At 37.6% G+C, this 18,316-nt stretch overlaps 3 protein-coding genes across 4 annotated transcripts in view; 1 reads left to right on the top strand and 2 right to left on the bottom strand.

The window, feature by feature from the left end:
• LOC133715936 (uncharacterized) overlaps positions 1-4,017 on the top strand; it is a 41,941-nt gene extending 37,924 nt beyond the window's left edge. Inside the window, exons 1-3 of one of the 2 annotated variants that reach the window (XM_062142638.1) lie at positions 836-1,089; positions 1,468-2,550; positions 2,839-4,017. In XM_062142638.1, coding sequence (XP_061998622.1) covers positions 1,473-2,550; positions 2,839-3,890 — 2,130 coding nt within the window. In that variant the 5' untranslated portion in view covers positions 836-1,089; positions 1,468-1,472 and the 3' untranslated portion in view covers positions 3,891-4,017. Of the gene's footprint in view, positions 1-835; positions 1,090-1,467; positions 2,551-2,838 lie in introns of those variants that run through there. The other variant, XM_062142639.1, reaches the window with a different exon arrangement.
• Positions 4,018-5,406: 1,389 nt separating this feature from the next.
• LOC133716119 (uncharacterized) lies at positions 5,407-9,938 on the bottom strand. Its single transcript, XM_062142854.1, has 7 exons — positions 9,905-9,938; positions 8,233-9,471; positions 7,818-7,952; positions 6,285-7,582; positions 5,723-5,909; positions 5,487-5,618; positions 5,407-5,430 (listed from the first exon to the last, which is right to left on the bottom strand). Exons 2-7 carry the CDS (start codon positions 9,445-9,447, stop codon positions 5,407-5,409), a joined length of 2,991 nt encoding a protein of 996 aa, XP_061998838.1. The 5' UTR covers positions 9,448-9,471; positions 9,905-9,938.
• Positions 9,939-11,188: 1,250 nt separating this feature from the next.
• LOC133716118 (uncharacterized) lies at positions 11,189-13,647 on the bottom strand. Its single transcript, XM_062142853.1, has 5 exons — positions 12,474-13,647; positions 11,996-12,182; positions 11,681-11,908; positions 11,360-11,592; positions 11,189-11,276 (listed from the first exon to the last, which is right to left on the bottom strand). The coding sequence occupies exons 1-5, from the start codon at positions 13,487-13,489 to the stop codon at positions 11,189-11,191; spliced, it is 1,752 nt and encodes a 583-aa protein (XP_061998837.1). The 5' UTR covers positions 13,490-13,647.
• Positions 13,648-18,316: the final 4,669 nt, after the last annotated feature.

Here is an 18,316-nt window from a genome sequence, read left to right as displayed (position 1 = left end):
CGAGGGACTAAACTGTTTTTCAGGGAAAAGTTTGAGGAGTAACAATTATTTAATCCTTGTTTTAATGGGTATAAAAGAAAAGCCTACAAATTGGGGATTAAAAAAAAAAAAAAAGCCAACTTAAATTTACCTGCCTGAGTTCAGGAAAGGAAACCCTTTCCTTTTCTGTGTTTGATAAGCACAACTGCACAAGTGTCGGGGAGTAGGGGAAAAAGTGGATGAAAGTGAATTTTTTTCCCACTCAACGAATTTATTTTTTCTCTCTTTTTTACTCAAAAATTATAAATTTCTTATTAATTTTCCCAACAATTTTCAAGTGTTTACTGACATCAAAATGAAAAATTCATTGAAATTTTATTTTCCTAATCCATAAGTAAGGTAAAGGAATAACTTTCATTTTTTAATAATTTTCAAGTGTTTCCTGTCATCAAAGTGGAAAATTCATTAAAACTATATTTTTCCAATCTCTACAAGCCCTCAAAAGCTTCACCAAATTTTGAAGAACCCTAATTACTCCTATTGAGTTGTAATTTTCTATTAATTAAAACAAATAAATACAAGAATTAAAATTAAAGGGAAATGATGGAAAAGGTCACTTTAGATAGTGAAATGATAATAAGGTCACCTAGTTTTCCACTTGATAAGAAGGTCCATTGTAAATTGTTATTAATATTAGTTTAGTCCTTATGAATAATGAGGTCATGTTAAAAAAGGTCAGTTTTTAATTTTTATCATTCCGATTCTGCCCCTAAGGTAAGAAACCTTTATAACCTTCCATTTCAAAATCGGGGAGCTCAAATTTTCTCTCTCCTTTGATCAGAAAGCTTCTGATTCGATTTGATCGGAGATCTCTTTCCGAGATTTTTTCTTCGCCGCTCTCTCCGTCGGAAGCTTCCGATTTCTCTTTGTGCCTCTGCGACGATCTGAAAGTGGTTTTGGAGCTTCCTCAGCTCTTTTCTCTTTTTCTGGATCTCTGGCTTCGTCGGTGTTCGTCTTGATCACGTTATTGTGTTCTTCTTCTTCGTTGACTCAGTGCTTAGTTACAGTCTCTCTATTTCTTCCTCTCTCTGGTTTTCTCTGATTTGATCGGTAAGCCATCTCTCTGTGAATTTGTTCGTTTTGGATTTTGCAGTGTATTTTTGTTGTTTGTGTTAAATTGTTGAATTGTTCGTTTTGGATTACTGTTTTCTTCTCCTTCGTCGGACTCAGTGCTATGTTGAATTGTTGATGATGTTTTGTGCTATTGCTGTACTATATTTGTTCTATACTGTGATTTTTTTATCAGTGACATGGCCAGTTACATTTTTAATACTGCTGTTTTGTTCAGGAATTATCATTTATTTTGCGAGTATGAGGTTGTTCTTCTGTTCAGGCATTAACAGTTACTTTGGCAGTGACTTGTTTGTGTTGATTCTGTTGATTTCCTTAGTAGTGACATGGATAGTGATTTGTTTTATTCTTGTGCAGTTGTTATGGATACTAGCTATGTTGTCAAGTTTATTTATTCTGGTGAAGCAGCGACAGTTCCATTGTTGCATAATTGGTCGTTTGTTGACCTATGCAATTCCATACGCTCTCGTTTTCCTGATTTGATTCAAGGCAATTTCATGTTGAGGTACATTATTCCTCCGGATTCTACTTCATGTTTTCTAGAGAGTGAAGTTGATATGAGAATGATTTTTAGGAATTTGGTTCGTTACAATTCTGATTTTGTTGAAGTGTTTGTGACTGATTTGCCTTCTATTAGTGAAAGTGTGGTGAGTAACACAGTGTGTGAGGATTCTAGTACCATGCTTGAGGAGAATGATTATTTGGGGTGTTATAGGGCAGAGGCACCGAAGAGTTATATGACGAAAGGTTGGGAGAGTTATATTCATTCTGAAGGCCAAAAGTTTGAGGGTCGGGTTGTTGAGTTTAGGGATAAGCTGCGTAAGTATGCTATAGAAATTGGCTTTTCATATGAGTTTGTTAGAAATGACAAGGTTCGTGTTATTGCTCAGTGTTCTAAGAAACATTCTCAAGGCTGCAATTGGCTGGTGAAGGCTTATTTATGTAGGGCTAATGGTTTCTTTATGATTAAAAGGTTGGTTAATGTTCACACTTGTCATGGTGTGATTCGTTTGCAGAAGAGTAAGATGATGGGATCCAAGGTTGTCAAGTCTATTGTGCTTGATAAGATTCGTGCCAATCCAAACAAAAAGCCAATTGATATAGCTGATGAGATCAAGAGTGATTATGGTTTGGATGTTGCTTATCGTACAGTTTGGTATGGTACGGAGTTGGCAAAAACAGCCCTACATGGTGATGAAGCTGAGTCTTATGCTCAGCTACTTTGGTTCAGTGAGTCTGTTATGAAGTCAAACCCCGACTCTAGGATAGTGGTTGAGTTTCATCGAGAAACACACAGGTTTCAGCGTATGTTTGTGAGCTATGGTGCATGGATGAAGGGTTTTCAATCTTGTAGACCTATTCTTTTCATTGATGCTACATTCATCACCAACAAGTACAAGGGGCAGATTATTGCTGCATCGGCAAAGGATGCCAATCAAGGTTGAATCTCCTTCATTACTTGTAGTTTTTTATTTTTCTTGTTTTCTATTTGCTGCCATGTCTTGTTTTTTTTTTTTGTAATGTAAGTGACATGGTTAGTTACATAGCTACTGACATGGTCACTTACATGTTCATTGACAGTTACATGTCCAATGACCTAAATGTTCTGTGATTTGAATGACATGTCTCTGGCCATGTCACTGTCAAGTAATATGCAGTTATGTCAGCGACATGGTCAGTGACATTAACAGTTACATGACAGTGACATCATTTTGTTTTTCTGTTCAGGCTTGTATCCAGTTGCTTATGCTATTGTGGATTCTGAAAATGAGAGTAATTGGAGTTTTTTTCTTGAGGTTTTGGCTGAAGAGTTTGCAAAACACCCTATGAGGAGGGTGACATTCATTTCTGATCGTCATGTTGGGCTTGTTAGTGCTTTCCCTAGAGTGTTTCCTAATAATCCACATGGGTTTTGTTTTAGACACCTGATGTCTAACCTTTCTGACAAATTTCCAGCTGGATCTTACCTCAAGGATCGGATTCCTTACTTGTTTATGTGTTGTGCTTATTCTCGCACACCGGAGATGTATGAGTTCAACATGGAAATCTTGAGGAGTGAAGGCGGGGACATAGTTGCTCAATTTCTGGAGGATCTTCCCAAGGAGAACTGGTGTATGGCTTACTTTAATGGTGAAAGATTTGGTGAAATGACAAATAACTTGGCTGAGTCTTTCAATAATTGGGTGTTGCCTTTGAAGAGTCTTCCTATTCTTGATATTAATGATGGCATTAGAGTGAAGTCCATGGCTTCAATTGCTGCTCGGAAGCAGGATGCTCATGAATGGTTTTCTGAGTTGTGCCCAGTGATTGAAAAGAAGCTGAAGGACAATTTGGAAGTCGGAAGGCATTGGAGAGTGAGCAGGTCTGATACCTATGTGTATGAAGTTCACTGCCAGAAGTACAATAGCATGGTAAATTTGGAAAGTCGGTTTTGTTCGTGTGGAGAATGGCAGCTGTATGGCTTCCCATGTTCCCATGCACTTGTAGTGATCCAACAACATGGTTCTTCCCCGTATTTGTATGTCAATGAGCTGTACAAGGTGGATAAATATCGAGAAACTTATTCTTTCCCAATTAATCCTCTTCCCTCTATTTCGAAGCAAGTGCATGATTTTGGTAGAGATGCTGTGATCTTGCAGCCGCCTTTGACTAGAAGACCACCGGGAAGGCCTAGAAAGAAGAGGTTCAGAAAAAGGAGCGAGAAAACCAGGGTGATCAAGTGTGGTAGGTGTGGAAAATGTGATGGTCACAACAGAAAGAGTTGTACAGCTCCGATATAGGTTCAATTCTGCCTACATGCCTTTAACAGTGACATGGCAAGTGACATAGCAAGTGACTCCAATACAGTTTGAATATTTGTTTTGATTTTTCATTTTTTTCAATAAATGATAAGAAGTGCTTGTAAGGTGCTTATAACTCATTGGAATTTTTTTTTTTTGACTATGAGACAGTTTTTCTGCTTTCTTCTTTTATAAATCCTTCAGTATTCTTTGTGTCTACAGGTTTTAATAGTTACATGTACAGTGACATAACCATTTGTAAACTAATTGATTTGTCCATTGACATTAGTTTTTAGTTATCTTGTCGGTGACTTGTTCTATGACTTGTAGTTGGATTACTGCATATAGATTTGGTCATTGGCAGCGGAACGCTGCCGTTGCGGTGCAGCGGCACGCTGCAAATATTAATGAAAATTAAAAAATGAAGTAGCTACAACAACTTTGGTTTATTAATTGGCAGCGGAACGCTGCCGTTGCGGTGCAGCGGCACGCTGCAAACTGAAATAGGAATATCAGTTTGGCTGTGACTTCTCTAGTGACTTATAGTTTTAATGTTTTTTGTCCAGTTACATATTCAGCTACATGTTTAGTTACATGTTCAGTTACATGGTCAGTTACATATATTGTAAGTTACATGGTCAGCTACATTATCAGTGACTTGGTCAGTTACTTGAGTTTTACAGTAACTTGCCTAGTGACTTGGCCACTGACATTCAGTTTTCTTTTTACTTGGCCAGTGACTTAAGCAGTTACATAATGGGCAGTAGTGAATTTAACAATGACACTTTCAATTATATGCGTTCTTCATATTTACATAGTCAGTGACTTGCCCTATGAATTCAGAAGATGCATTAAACTTGAATAAAAAGATCCATACAAGTATATTTGCTGAACTAAACAAACAAATTTCTGAAATTCTGAACTAAACAAACAAATTTCTAAAAATCTTAATTTGCTGAGTTCCAGCTCTGCTTATGTTCTGCAAATTTTTTGAATATTTGAGCTTTGAACTTCATCATCTGAGCTTTGGTGACTTTGTTTGGCAGCTTCTCCTCTTTTGCCATTCTGTCCATGTAATACATTACAAAAGGTCCGCAATCTAATCTGTTGACAATTAAAAATTTCAAGTTAATGATTTTGACCAAACTTAGTAACAGTAAAGTTATCATTTTAAATTTTTGAATATAGACTTACGATCCTTGGTCTTGTTGGGGGCAGATTCTGGCATGGTTCAAAGGGATCCTTCCACCATCATAATTTTCCTTTATCCAGCTTATTGTTCTTATTTCGTCATCGCTCAAAATACTTTCAACCATCTTTAATTTTGTGTGAGTGCTTTGACTCTTGTCAAATTTCATTCGGCAGCCTTGCTGCAGCATATCATCTGCTTGATCTTTCACTGCTCTCATCCACAGCTCGACCATTTCAACCTGTAGTTTTTAACAGATTAGTGAGTGATAGTTACATGGTAAGTTACATGGTCAGTAAGAAGTTTCTTACCAATTTTTTTATACTTTTAAAGCACTCCCCTATTCCTGCTCTTCTTGGTTTCATTGAATCAAAATGCAGCCATTGCGGTATGTCCTTGTCAAAGACCAAGAGCGTGTGGTGAAATTCTTCATTATGGGTAATTGGGAAGAAAATCATGCTGCATTTTCCCATGTTTTGGAACAGCGGCTCACACAAGTATTGATGGAGGTTTCTCACAGTTAAATGTATTGTCGAATACTATTTAGAAAAAGAAAGAAAGAAATACATAGAACGAGTTATAAATAAACAAAGAATGAGAGATAAGGATTCAATGTTTATGAGAAAGTGCTCGTCATACTTACCCAACACATGCTATGCATAAAAGCAGATCTTCCCAAACTTTGTGAACTTTCGTTTTGCAGTTCATCCTTCAACATTTCCCCATAGCAATCAATCCAGTTGTTTGCTATTGATTGATCGCTTATGAACATTTTGACATCTGCCCTTGTGATTTCGCTTCCAGGCTCTTTTCCCTCCCAGAATAATACGCTGCATAACATAGAACGTTGTTAGTCCTGTGACTTAGCCAGTTTCTTTTCACTTGCCAATGATCTGGACAGTGACTTGGCCAGCTACATGGCAATTGCCATGATCTGGACAGTGAGTTGATCAGTGACTTAGCCAGCTACATGGCAATTGCCATGATCTGGACAGTGACTAGGCCAGCTACATGGCAATTGCCATGATCTGGACAGTGACTTGGCCAGCTACATGGCAATTGCCATGATTTGGACAGTGACTTGACCAGTGACTAGGCCAGCTACATGGCAATTGCCATGATCTGGACAGTGACTTGTCCAGTGACTCAGACAGCTACATGGCAAGTTAAGTCACTATCTTGTGAGCTGTAACATGAAACATTACCTTTGTTCTGCCTTGTTCCAGTACTTCTCTAGTTTGCTTTTAGTTGGGCTGTCAAGTAGGTTGTACAGTTGTCGTTTTTGCCAATCTATCACTTCAATTTCGTTTTTTTCTGTTTGTTCCTCGTCATCCACATTAATCGTCAAATCATGTATCACTTCCTCATGTGGCTTCTGTTCAGCTGTCTGTCCTTTTTTCTTTTCCTGTGCTGTGATTCTGGTCATTTTCGCCCTCTGCCTTTGCTCTTTCACCTCGTCCCACCAGAAAATATGATGTGTTTTTTGTACTCTCTCCTTTCTCTTCGTCCTAACCACATAACAATAGAGGCCAATAGATTCTGAGTCCTGCCCTGATATCTCCTCTAAAATTGGCTTGATGAACTCAGCTCTTGTCATCTGTTCTGTAGGAGGAATGTAATTGACTGGTTCGACGTCAAAAACAGGCTGAACCTCTGGTGATATAATGATCTGATACTGGTTTGGCTCTGCTTGCATATCTTCCAAACTGACTTTTCTTGGAGGTGGAGTTTGAAACACGCCCGGAGGTGGAAACACAAACAATGCATTAACCCAAGCAGTGTTCGGTGTGCAAGCATCTTCCGTCATTCTCAATTTAACCTCAGGAGAGGTTGGTGAATCAATCTGTGCAGCTGCTTGGGCAAGGCATTGAAGTGGTGACTGATGTCCTTGGTCGGTTGAGTGAGGTGCTGCAGATGCCATCTCAGATGCGCTTGCTGTGGAGCAGGCAGGTTGTGATTGAGTTCCCTGACTACCACCTTGAGATTTTGTGTTTTTGGAGTGCTTGCTGTCAGTTGGCTTGTCCTGAGGGGCCTTTGGTTTTGGCGGAGGGAAACTAGGTGGTGGGGGAGGAGGAGTTGAGTCGTTGTCATCACCTGGACGTGCTATTGGCGACTCAAACTTCTCAGTTAGTGCCAGCACTATGCCCTCCAAGTGCTTCACTCTATTAATTAGTGAGGCTTTCTCAATTTTCAGCACCTCATTTTCCAATAACACATCCTCATTCTCTTCTTTTATTCTGCCAATTTCCTTGTCCTTCTCCTCAACTTCTTTTTTCAAAGCACTTAGCTCTTCTTCCTTTCCCTCCAGCTTTCTCTGTAATTCGTTCTTCTCTTCATTGGTCTTCCCTATCTCTGTCTCCATCTTCTCATCCTTAATGTTTCCACTGGTTCTATTTTCAACAATATCTTCTTGCCCATCATTCTCTTTTTCTTTACTTTCTGTGTCTGTATTAGACTCAGAATCTTCTTCCTCTGCATCTTCTTTAACTTTATCAAAGATTTTCTGAAACAAAATTACAAAAGTTGTCAGTGACATAAGCAGTGACAGAAAAAAAACAACAACACAATCATAGACATGCAAAGATACATGCACTGTGACATGAAAATATAACAATAACATGACCAGTGACATAGTCAATGACTTGGTCAGTGACCTGACCAAGACCAGGTCACTGAGCAAGTGACAAGACCCAGTGACAAGACCATTGACCTAGTTTATCTACATCAAATTAACATACCTTCAACTTTCCCATGGTGTTGAAATCCCCTTTTTTTTCTATCAGGGTCTTTAATTGCCACTTTCTTATTCCGTGTTTTTCGGTTTCTCTTCCAGAGATTGGCGGCACTACTCCTGTCTTGTGGCAAAACCAATACTGTTTGGAAAATAAAAAATAAAAATAGAAAACTAGTTAGTTATTTTTCAAACAGCTGCTTACCCATATGAATATCACAAACATAACCAATGACATATGCAAATACAACAGTGACATTGTCAGTGACAAAAACTTGACAGTAACATTAACAGTGACCTAGCCAGTTACCTGTCCAGTGACCTTAACAGTGACATGACACTGATCTAGTTTTTGTACTTACAACAGCATACGACAGCAAAATGATGCATAAACAAATTTTTAACAAGTTACGGGAATTTACCATCACCAATATCACGCAGCCTGCCATGTTTTGGGATTCTTTTGCCTTTCGTTTAATTGATTTTTTAAGGAAGTCGCCAACTTCCTTTGCCCAGCTATATTTTCCCAGACTTTCCACCTCTTCACATACTCTTATATAGTCCCAAGATATTGTTCCTCCAGAGTTTGGGAACAGGAGTTTGATGAAAAGGTTCAAGAGTACTAATACGGCAACATTTCTGTCCCGTTTCGTTTTTTCATCCCCTGTTTCTGGAGTTTCTGCCAATGCCTTCTTCAAAGCTTCCTCTGCAGCCGCCTTGTTGATCCTCTGCTTTTTGTCAAAGTATTTAGTCACGAACTCAGATTTGTATGCCCCTTCTTTGGTCTTTGGTACTGATAACCCGGATGCCGGCACTCCTAAAATCATAGATATATCACTTGTTGACATTCTGAATTTCCTGTTCCCAAACACAAAAAGGTCTGTGTCACTGTTGTATGCTTGTAGCAGAAGTGTGATTAAATCATCTGATTTCTTTGCATCCTTTTCTTTAATTGAACCTCCATGGAATGCATCTATCAGCGTTGCAAAGGGTGTTTTCTGCAGCAGCTCTAAAGTACCTTCAGTCAGGTTATTTTTGTTTTCTGCAATTGTTTTCAGAAAAGCAAGCATTGTGCAGCGATACTGCACATAACCCTCTTTTACATATCTTTTCCTTTTCCCTGGGACTTTTTCCTCTTCATCATCCTTTGTATCTTCTTCCTCGTCAGTTTCTTCCTTCTTCTTTGTACTCTCTTTTTTGGTCTTCCTTTTATCCATTTTCTTCTTCTTCTTTGCACGAACTTCTTCTTCATCTTCATTTTCTTCCCTTTTTCTTCTTTTCTCCTTTTTAATCTCATTCTTCTTCTTACTGCGGACTTGTTCTTCATTAGATTGTTCTTCATCTTCAGTTCCTTCCGGTTTTCTTCTTTTCTGCTTTCCAGTTTTCTTCTTTTTATCCTTCTTCGTCTTGTTACGCCGGACTTGTTCTTCATCAGATTCTTCTTCATCTCCAGTTGTTCCTTCCTCATCTTCACTTGATTCTTCTTCATCTTCAGTTTTCTGCTTTCGCTTTTTTCTCTCTTTCAGTTTCTTCCATTTTATCACTTTCAACTTTTCTGCAATTGTTTCTTCTGGACTTTGTCCTTCAGATTGTTCTTCTCCAGATTCCTTACTTTGTTTTCTTTTTAGTTGGTCCATTCCTCGAACTTTTTTAAAAAAATCCTGTAAACAGTTAAGAAAATTAGAATTCAATAGTTATTTTTGACAGTTACTTAACCAGTGACATATTTATGCACATGTTTATGATAGTGACATGACCAGTTACATGACCAGTTACATGACCATAGCCAGTGACCAGTGCAGCGACATGGGCAGTGACAAAGACATTGAACAATGACAAAATGCTGAAATTTTCTCGCATCATCCCACATGTAATTCAAACAGAAATCATCATTTTCTCTCATTAGATTCCGCATGTAATTTAAACAAGTCTCACAATTTTCTCATCAGATTCCACATGTAATTCAAACAAATGTCGCATGCAAATTCATTTTCTGATGAGACTCCACATGTAATTGAAATATGTCTTTTCTAATTCAAACAAAACGCAAGCTATTGAAATCGAAATTATATGAAAGAAGGAGGAGGAAGTTACCGGTAAATTTTCGGTAAATTTGTAGAACCCTAGAATTTGGGGTTTAGTCGGTGAATCACTCTTGCTTACCCACCGTTTACGGTGGAGGAAAGCAGTCGTTGTCCGCTGTTTTAGCCGGAGAGAAAATCTTTGAGCAGTTTCTCTGAGTTTAGGGCAAAAATCGTATAAAGTTTCTCTGAGTTTTGAAATTGTGAAAATGAACCAAGAGAAATAGTCGCGCTCGGGTTAGATAACTGCCACTGGCAGTTTACTTGTAGTTGAATGGTTAGATAGGTAATTTCAAACATAGAAAGTGACATAAGCAGTGACTTTAATTTTTACAGGTACTTGTACTTGTTCTATTTATTGGCTCATGACATTAGTTTTTAAAGTTACTTGGCCAGTGACTTGGCCAGTTACTTTATAGGGTGCATAAGGACATGAATTTTTTTTACAGTTACTTGCTTTATGTATTGGTTCATGACATTAGCTTTTACAGATTTTTAATTGAAACTTAAACTTTGTTTGTTGTTGTGCAGCGGAACGCTGCAGTTGCGGTGCAGCGGCACGCTGCATTTAAAAATAAAAAGATCAGTTTGGTAATGTCTTGTCTTTTGCTAGTGAGTGACTTTGTCAGTTACTTTGCCAGTGACTTGGCCAGTTACTTTATAGGGTGCATAAGGACATGAATTTTTTTACAGTTACTTTGCCAGTGACTTGGCCAGTTACTTTATAGGGTACATAAGGACATGAATTTTTTTACAGTTACTTGCTTTATGTATTGGCTCATGACATTACCTTTTACAATTATTTTTGCCAAATCATGGCTGATTACTTGTTCAGTGTCTTGCTATAAGATCTGTAGACTTATTGATTGACTCGTTTAGTGTCTAGGCTAGTTACTTGGGCAGTTACGTTGTCAGTGACTTTGCCAGTTACTTGAGACGTACAGTGACTTGACCAGTGACTTGGTCTATGACATACAGGTTGCCATTTCCAGTGACATTCAGTGTCTCTGTAACTTAGCCAGTTACTTACTTTAAAAGGTACCTAAGTACATGAATTCGTTTCAGAAGATCATATCAAACAAACTTTTATATACTGAAGCAATATCTGCAAGAAAATATTAAAAAATTGAAATTCCGATTGAACAAATGAATGGATATATATGATGAATCAATTCGAAAAAACTATATAACCTATCCTATTCCCTAAACAAATTTCTACGATTCTTCATGTGTTGAGTTCCAGCTGTGCCTACTTTCTGCAAATGACTTTACAACATGAGCTCTAAACTTCAAAATATCATCCTTTGTGAGCTTCTTTGGAACTCTCCCTTTTTTCGAAATTGTACGTCTCCATTGTGTACATTACAAAAAGTCCGCAATCCAATCTGTTCATCATATAAAAATTGAAGTAAATGAATTTGAACTTTATAATGATTATATTGACATTTTTAAAGAGCTGTGTACTTACGAATCTTCTCCTTGCTGAGGGCTGTCTTTGAGTTCTGTCACTGCCATTTTTGTTTTATAGTTATTCTTGATCCACTTTATGCTTTCTCTCTCGGTTTCAGTCAATGGAACTTCCATCATTTTCAGTTCTTCTTCTGAACTGTTCTTTTCATCAAATTTCATTCTGCATCCCTGTTCCAGCATGTCATCGGCTTGTTCTTTTACTGCTGTCATCCAAAGTTCTACCATGTCAACCTGCATTTCCAACATCGCAACATAATCAATAATATGCTTTCTGCTTAAATTAAATATATGAAATTAGTATGACGAAAGTGTTCCATACCATTTTTTGTACATTTTTAAAGGATTTTCCAGTTGATGATTTTTTCGGTCTTTTTGAATCACAGTGGTACCAGTTCTTTAATTCCTTGTCAAAAATGAGCAGTGTATGATGAAATCCTGATTCATGTGAGATTGGGAACAATATATAGTTGGATCTTGCCAGATTCTGGAACAGTGGTTCGCATAGGTACAGATGTACATAATACACCGTCAAATTTTCTGCAGAATTCTGTTTGTAAGAAAAAAAGAAGACAAGTTATTATCAATTAAGAATCATTTGCTTTGATTGTAGATTGATAATCGTTCCACTACTTACCCAGCACAAGGGATTCATAAAAGTTGGGACATCCAATCCTTGTGATTCTTTCTCCAACAGCTGATCAGTCAAGAGAATTCCATAACATTCGATGCAATTGCTTGCTATCGGTTCGTCCATGATCATGTCTTTTAAATCCTGTCTTGAAACTTGTGCTCCATACTGTCTTCCATCCCAGAAGTATACTCTGCAAAGAATGAATAGTGTAAGTAACATAGATAGTGATGTCGTTTATTTAACAATCACATGTCCAATGACTTGGCCTGGCCAGTGACTTCCACAGTTACATGGACAGTGACTTGGCCAGCGATTTACTTGGCCAGTTACTTTGTCAGTTACATGGACAGTGACTTGGCCAGTGACAATAAGTTTAAAATAGAACTTTCGTCTTGGCCAGTTACTTTGATAGTTACATAAACAGTTACTTGGCCAGTGACAATAAGTTTAAAATAGAATTTTGACTTAATTAAAGTATTACCCTGATGGTGCATTTTGCCAGTATTTCTGGACTCTCCTCTTGGTGTCCTGGTCCATAAATTTGTATACTTTGCTCTCCTCCCAGTCTACGACCTCAGGAGGTAGCTGCTTCTCTTCTTGCTCTTTATTGATTTGTGCATTTTCTGCAGCGTCCATCTGTCTTATTGCTTCCCGAACATCCTCTGGTACATCGTCCAACTTCTGTTGTGCTACCATCTGTTCTAGCCTTTTACGTTCAGCATCTGGCAGTGAGGCCTTCATCTCATTTTCTTTTTCTTCTTTTTCTTTCTTTTCAGCCTCTTTCAATCTCTGTTCAATCTCCTTTGCTTTCTTCTTTCGTTTTGCTTTCACATCCCCCCACCAGTAAATGTTGTCCTTTTTCTGTATTCTTCTCCTATTCTTTAATCTCACAACGTAAGAGTAGAGACCCATTGATGATACAGTTTCACCAGAATGTTGCTCTGTAAGGCGCATTGTTAACTCTCCTGTTTTGTTCTCCTCTGGTGTCTTCTCCTCTTTCTCTGGGCTCAACGTACAAAGTGGAAGGCCACGCGCAGCTACAGGACTTTTTACTATCTGAAACATGTCAGCTTGTTTTTCCATTTCTTCGACTGTGAGCATGCAGACTGTGGGGCTCTGGAACAGTGAGTCCTTTTGCGATGGAGTTGTCGATTGAGTTTCTTCTTGCACTGTGCAGTGAGGTGGAGATTGAGCTGCTGCTGCTGCTGCACATTCTTCGACTGTGCAGATGCCATGGGACTGAGCTTCCTCAACAGTCGATTGATCTTTATTTTCTGCGTTTTCAGCAGCCTTAGATGCAGCTCCATTTGATTCATTTTTTTCTTCTGCAGAGGTAGGTGGTGGGGAGCTGTGCTGCTGAGCTGCTGTTGAGGTGTGAGTCTTTTGGCTCAACATTTGCTCCAATTCCTTCAATTTTATCTCTAACTCCTTCACCGATGATGCAAGGCAGAAATTGTCGGTCACAAGTGTAGCATTTCGTTCCTCCAGATTCATCATTTCCTCCGTGATTTTCCTCAGTTCCTGTTCCTTTTCGTTCAGTTTTGTCTTCAAATTATCTTTCTCCACAGTGATATATCTTATCTCCTCCTCCTTTTTCTGAAGCTCTTTCTCCCACTTGTTTTTTTCTGAAGTTGTTTCCTGTTCAGCCACCTCAACTTGTAGGTTATCTTCATTGTTTTCACAATTCTGATCATCAGTTCCTTTTTCCTCTCTTTCCGGAACTGTATTTGCTTCATCTGATCTATTCTCCTCTTCCTCGGATTCTGATTCCTCTCTATCCTCCTTTAGGTTTTCAAAGATTTTCTGAAAGAAACATATTCAATATATCAGTGACTGATACGCTAAAAGCAAGCGCGCAATTTAACCCTGCAAAATGTAGTTGTTAGTATAGAATAAGTAGGGATCGTTCTATTCCGGGGATTGAGGGTACACCTGTCATTGTCAAACAATTAAACAATTAAAATTAAAACAAAGTATAATATTCACAAATGTATTCACAAAATATAAACATTTTACACGAAAAGGGGGGATTTTGTTTTTGGTTTTTTCGAAAATGAAACTAAGTTAACAAAAACAATTAAAATGCAAAAACATAAAAATACGAATGGAATGAAGGAACAAAGATCAAAACCGAAACTTATGATTAAAATTGATTCAAACCCTAATATTGTTCATCTAAGTCATGAGAAAGGAGTTGATCATGTGAAACATTCGAAAGCAAATGAATTCCCATTTTTTACTTTTCAATGCTAATTAACCTAAGCGAAAGCACCTAGATTAATCCTATCAAACATGCAATCAAACCCTAGAAAGCTAGTCAATCATGTCATGTTTAACGCATTACACATAGAGAAAGGCTATCAACTCAAGTGTACAACTTAGTATGGAAAAGTCCACCTAATTGCAATTCTCTTTAATTAAATTCGATCTTTGTACAAAACCTTTACTACTTTGATTCAAGTTTACACAAAACGAAAAGTCGATTTCATGTTCTTAAACCTAGCACCATTCATATCGAAACCCTAAGTGTTTGCAACCACATAAGATTAAAATACAAAAGTTATCTATAACGCAAATTTAATTAAACAAACCCACATAAGCAACTCTCGAATCACAATATATGAATCTGAAAATTCTCAATTAATCATAAAAATTCCAGAAATAATACTTTGTTCAAACATATATGTCAACTAGTTCATAACCAACGAAATTCAAAGCAAAGGTTACAAAGGAGAATAGGATTACACCGTGGATGAAGATGAGATGGATGATTCACGTTGTGGATTCTTGAAACTCGAAAGCAAGCTTCAAGGATGGCTATGGATGGAAGTGCTCACGGCTTCTCTTCTTCTTCTTTGGCCTTGCTTGAACTCGTGGAGATGACTAAACTTGAAACTAGAGGATGGAAAGGAAAATGGAAAGGAAATGGAGAGACAAAGAAAATGGAATGGATGAAGGAATGTCTTTTCTTCTTTGTTGTAGCCTCTATTTATAGGCTACCAAGCAAAACTATTTGGATTTAAACAAATGATGATATGTTAGGTTTGAGCATTTAAACATTAATGGAATTTGTTAGGTTTGAATATTTAAACACTAATGGAATTTGTTAGGTTTGAGTCACTTTCTACTCATTTTTCCTTCAATTAATTCTCCACCAAGACTTCAGATTTTGCCCGTGACTTCTTCATATGAAATGATCCATCATGAGTGTAGATCATTCTGTAAAATTTTCAGAATTTATCTCCATGTGTTTGGGCCGGAATTTCTGCTGGACTCCTTACAGGTCCAGTTTTCCAGTTTTGCTTCTGCAGAAAATTGGGCTGACTGTTTGAAGGCCTTCCACTTCTTTTTGGCTCTTGCACTCTTCATAAGAAATGTTTCTTAGGATGTCTAGAATGGATCTGGAAGGTTTCAGCTCATTTGAAGTTCATTTGGTCAGGTGGTCGCTCCTTCTTCCTTGCTTGGCTTGGTTTCTCCTAGCCGGAGTAGGAAAATGTGTAAAGTTGACCTTTTTAGTGCATTTCCATTTTTCTCCATCATTTTATGGACCTAACACTTATTTCATCATCATCTACTCCAATGTACCTAAAAATAAAAATTGAATTAAAAATCGATTCGTTAAGGAATTAACTAAGCAAAATGTGAGGAATTAACTATTAAAATATCACATTAAAATGCTTCTATCAAATTCCCCCACACTTAGCTTTTGCTAGTCCCTTAGCAAAATCAAAACACAGACACAACTAAGACTCAACGAAAATTTAAAGACTCTACAAATACAATGACTCTATTGCCCTTCAACTTTTTGTCTCAGCAATCTCTTACTTTCACCACACCAAGATTAGCACTCAACCAAGAATTAATGTTTAGGCATTCGAGAGTTAATTAAAACATGTAATCCACACATACACAAGTAGGACTTGGTTGTAACAATGGTGATGGGTTTAAGCTTAGCATGCTTCAGACAAGTATGATTCAAATCTCACAAGTATATCCCTCTTTCTTCTCTCAGATCATGGCAATGCTTAAAAGCTTATTCACTCAAGTACATGTGAAAGATAAACAAAGTAGATCACATATGTATAGAAACGAAAGCACATAATTTTTCTTTTAAAGATCTCATGAAGGATATCAACTACTTGCACGAATGGACTGCCATAGGTTCAACTCTTGTAACTCATCTCCACATCAAGGGCTGTCCCATCTTAAGGATCAAGAAGGTCCTCTCTCAAGGGTTGTAATGGGGCTCAGGCTCAAGGTTTAAAGAAACGAAAGGTAAGGATTTATCAAAGTGTCCTAAAAACCTAGTAGAGCTCATATGAATGTAGAGATTTCGAAATATTCCACCAAGGCATTGCAAAAACGTCACTTCCCCATAGTGGTAATATAAGAGGGCCAAATGTCTTCATGTTGGGCCCAATCTTCAATGTAAACTTCCCTTGAATCTAGTGAAATGGACAAAGGCCAAATTTTTCTGTAGTGGGCCTTCAATTCAAAGCAAACTCCAAAATCACTAAGTATGGGGTATTAAAGTCCATATACTTTTCTTTTTATTTCTTTTTAGCCGTATATATTTTTTTTTTCTTTATTTTCATTTTTCACGGCTTTCACATATCTTTTCTTTATGGACAATTCTACCCCCACACTTGAACTTTCACCTCTTCTCAATCTTCATCTTTAACACCAAACCCATGTAATATGTCTCAAAAGTTAGCTCCACTAAGTTATTAGAACAAAGGGTAGAGTTGTAACTATACCAAGCTTCATGGTTAAGGATTTTAAGGGTGATGAACGAAAAGGCTTAATGTAGGCTCAAAGGGGCTTAACTAGGGGGGTCCCACGACGGGCACAATTGGGGACACAAGTTTATTTGGCAATGGTGGTAATTCCTAGAGAACCTCTATCCCTTCCAGAATTAGGGTCATGTATTGATATCACGTCTCAACAAGCACAAAAGCGAATTCTAGCATTCTCTAGTCCATTAAACTTAATCTATGGCAAGCAGTCAATCAAGATGAAAGAATAATGAGATCATCAAAACATCGCCAAGAAATTAAGAATATATTTTTCATTTCACTCCAAGAAAAAGGGACATGGTTCAATTATCTCACATGGGCTTTATGAATCACAACTCATCTTAACATGCTCATATTCTGTACCAAGGTCATGCAATCCATATCCACTACAAGGCACACATTTTTCATATATCTCAATTAACCAAAGAATACCATGTTTAAAATCATCTCAATGTTGTGATCCTCTTTTAGTCATGATTTCAGAGATATAGAATCATCCCAGACAGTTGAAAGGCATCCTAAGACTCAAAACAAAACAAAAACAAGAACAACACATAAAGTGACGCAACATACAAGAAAAAAAAAAAACGTTTTGGACTTAGGGATATTTCTCTTCTCCTTTCGGTAACTCCTTTGGAACATGACCAGGTGAAGAGAGGAACGATTTTGGCGGAGCTCAGCTCACTTGATTGACAGGGGACGAGACCCTTTGTCAGCACTTCTCATATCCAAACTAGACCTTTAGACATCACATCCCATTGGATGCGCCTACGATGAAGAAGATATTTACCCAAAATTCATTTTGACTCTAACAACAAACAAACAAAATAAACAAACTAAAGAACAAAGATAAACAAAAACCAAAACATGAATATAAAACCTAAAACAAAGTTAACGATTTTTTTTTAATTTAATTTTTTTAATTTTCTGATTTTTCTGATTTTTTATTTTGTTTTCTTTTTATGACAAAAACTAACTACAAGCATTAATCCTTCCCCCCACACTTAAATCATACATTGTCCTCAATGTTAAACAAGTTAGAGCATGCAATGAACAATTATCATGTGAATGGAATGATTAACTCAAGAAAACCTAAAAACAAAAACTAAAAACGCAAATAACAAAGATACAATCAGAAAATAGTAATAGAGGAGATAGAGTTTAAGAGAGCAAATCTGCGTTGATGGCTCCTCCACAGCTACGGTTGAAATGGGTTGCCTCCCATGCAGCGCTTAATGTTTAAAGTCTTTCAGCCTAGACTTGTACCTCCATTTACTCCTTTGGAGGAGCGGTATGCGGGCGAGTGGCAGCCTTCTTGCTGGTTTCAGCCTTCGGAGGAGGGTTCTGATGGAGTGACATAAATAAAAAAAAAAAACGGGGGAGGCAAGGTTCGAAACCTTAACCTGCTGCACGAAACCTTTGTCCCCAACCACTGGAGCACAAGCTGTGCTTAATATAATGTGTACAAATTTTATACTTATTATGTCATAAACGAACATAATAAAAATAAACGAGAGGCGAGGTTCGA

This window comes from Rosa rugosa, chromosome 6, assembly GCF_958449725.1.
Source record: "Rosa rugosa chromosome 6, drRosRugo1.1, whole genome shotgun sequence".
Lineage (NCBI taxonomy): Eukaryota > Viridiplantae > Streptophyta > Magnoliopsida > Rosales > Rosaceae > Rosa > Rosa rugosa.
This window is presented reverse-complemented; position numbering and strand designations above follow the sequence as displayed.

Excerpts from the sequence above, each read along its gene's own strand:
- LOC133716119 (XM_062142854.1), bottom strand. The coding sequence starts at position 9,447 with ATGGACCAACTAAAAAGAAAACAAAGTAAGGAATCTGGAGAAGAACAA. Across the intron at positions 7,953-8,232 it reads GCTGCGTGATATTGGTGATG|TATTGGTTTTGCCACAAGAC; the intron begins GTAAATTCCCGT and ends TTTTCCAAACAG. Across the intron at positions 5,619-5,722 it reads TTATGCATAGCATGTGTTGG|TATTCGACAATACATTTAAC; the intron begins GTAAGTATGACG and ends TTTTCTAAATAG.
- LOC133716118 (XM_062142853.1), bottom strand. The coding sequence starts at position 13,489 with ATGATGAATCTGGAGGAACGAAATGCTACACTTGTGACCGACAATTTC. Across the intron at positions 11,909-11,995 it reads TTATGAATCCCTTGTGCTGG|AATTCTGCAGAAAATTTGAC; the intron begins GTAAGTAGTGGA and ends TCTTACAAACAG. Across the intron at positions 11,593-11,680 it reads TTAAAAATGTACAAAAAATG|GTTGACATGGTAGAACTTTG; the intron begins GTATGGAACACT and ends TTGGAAATGCAG.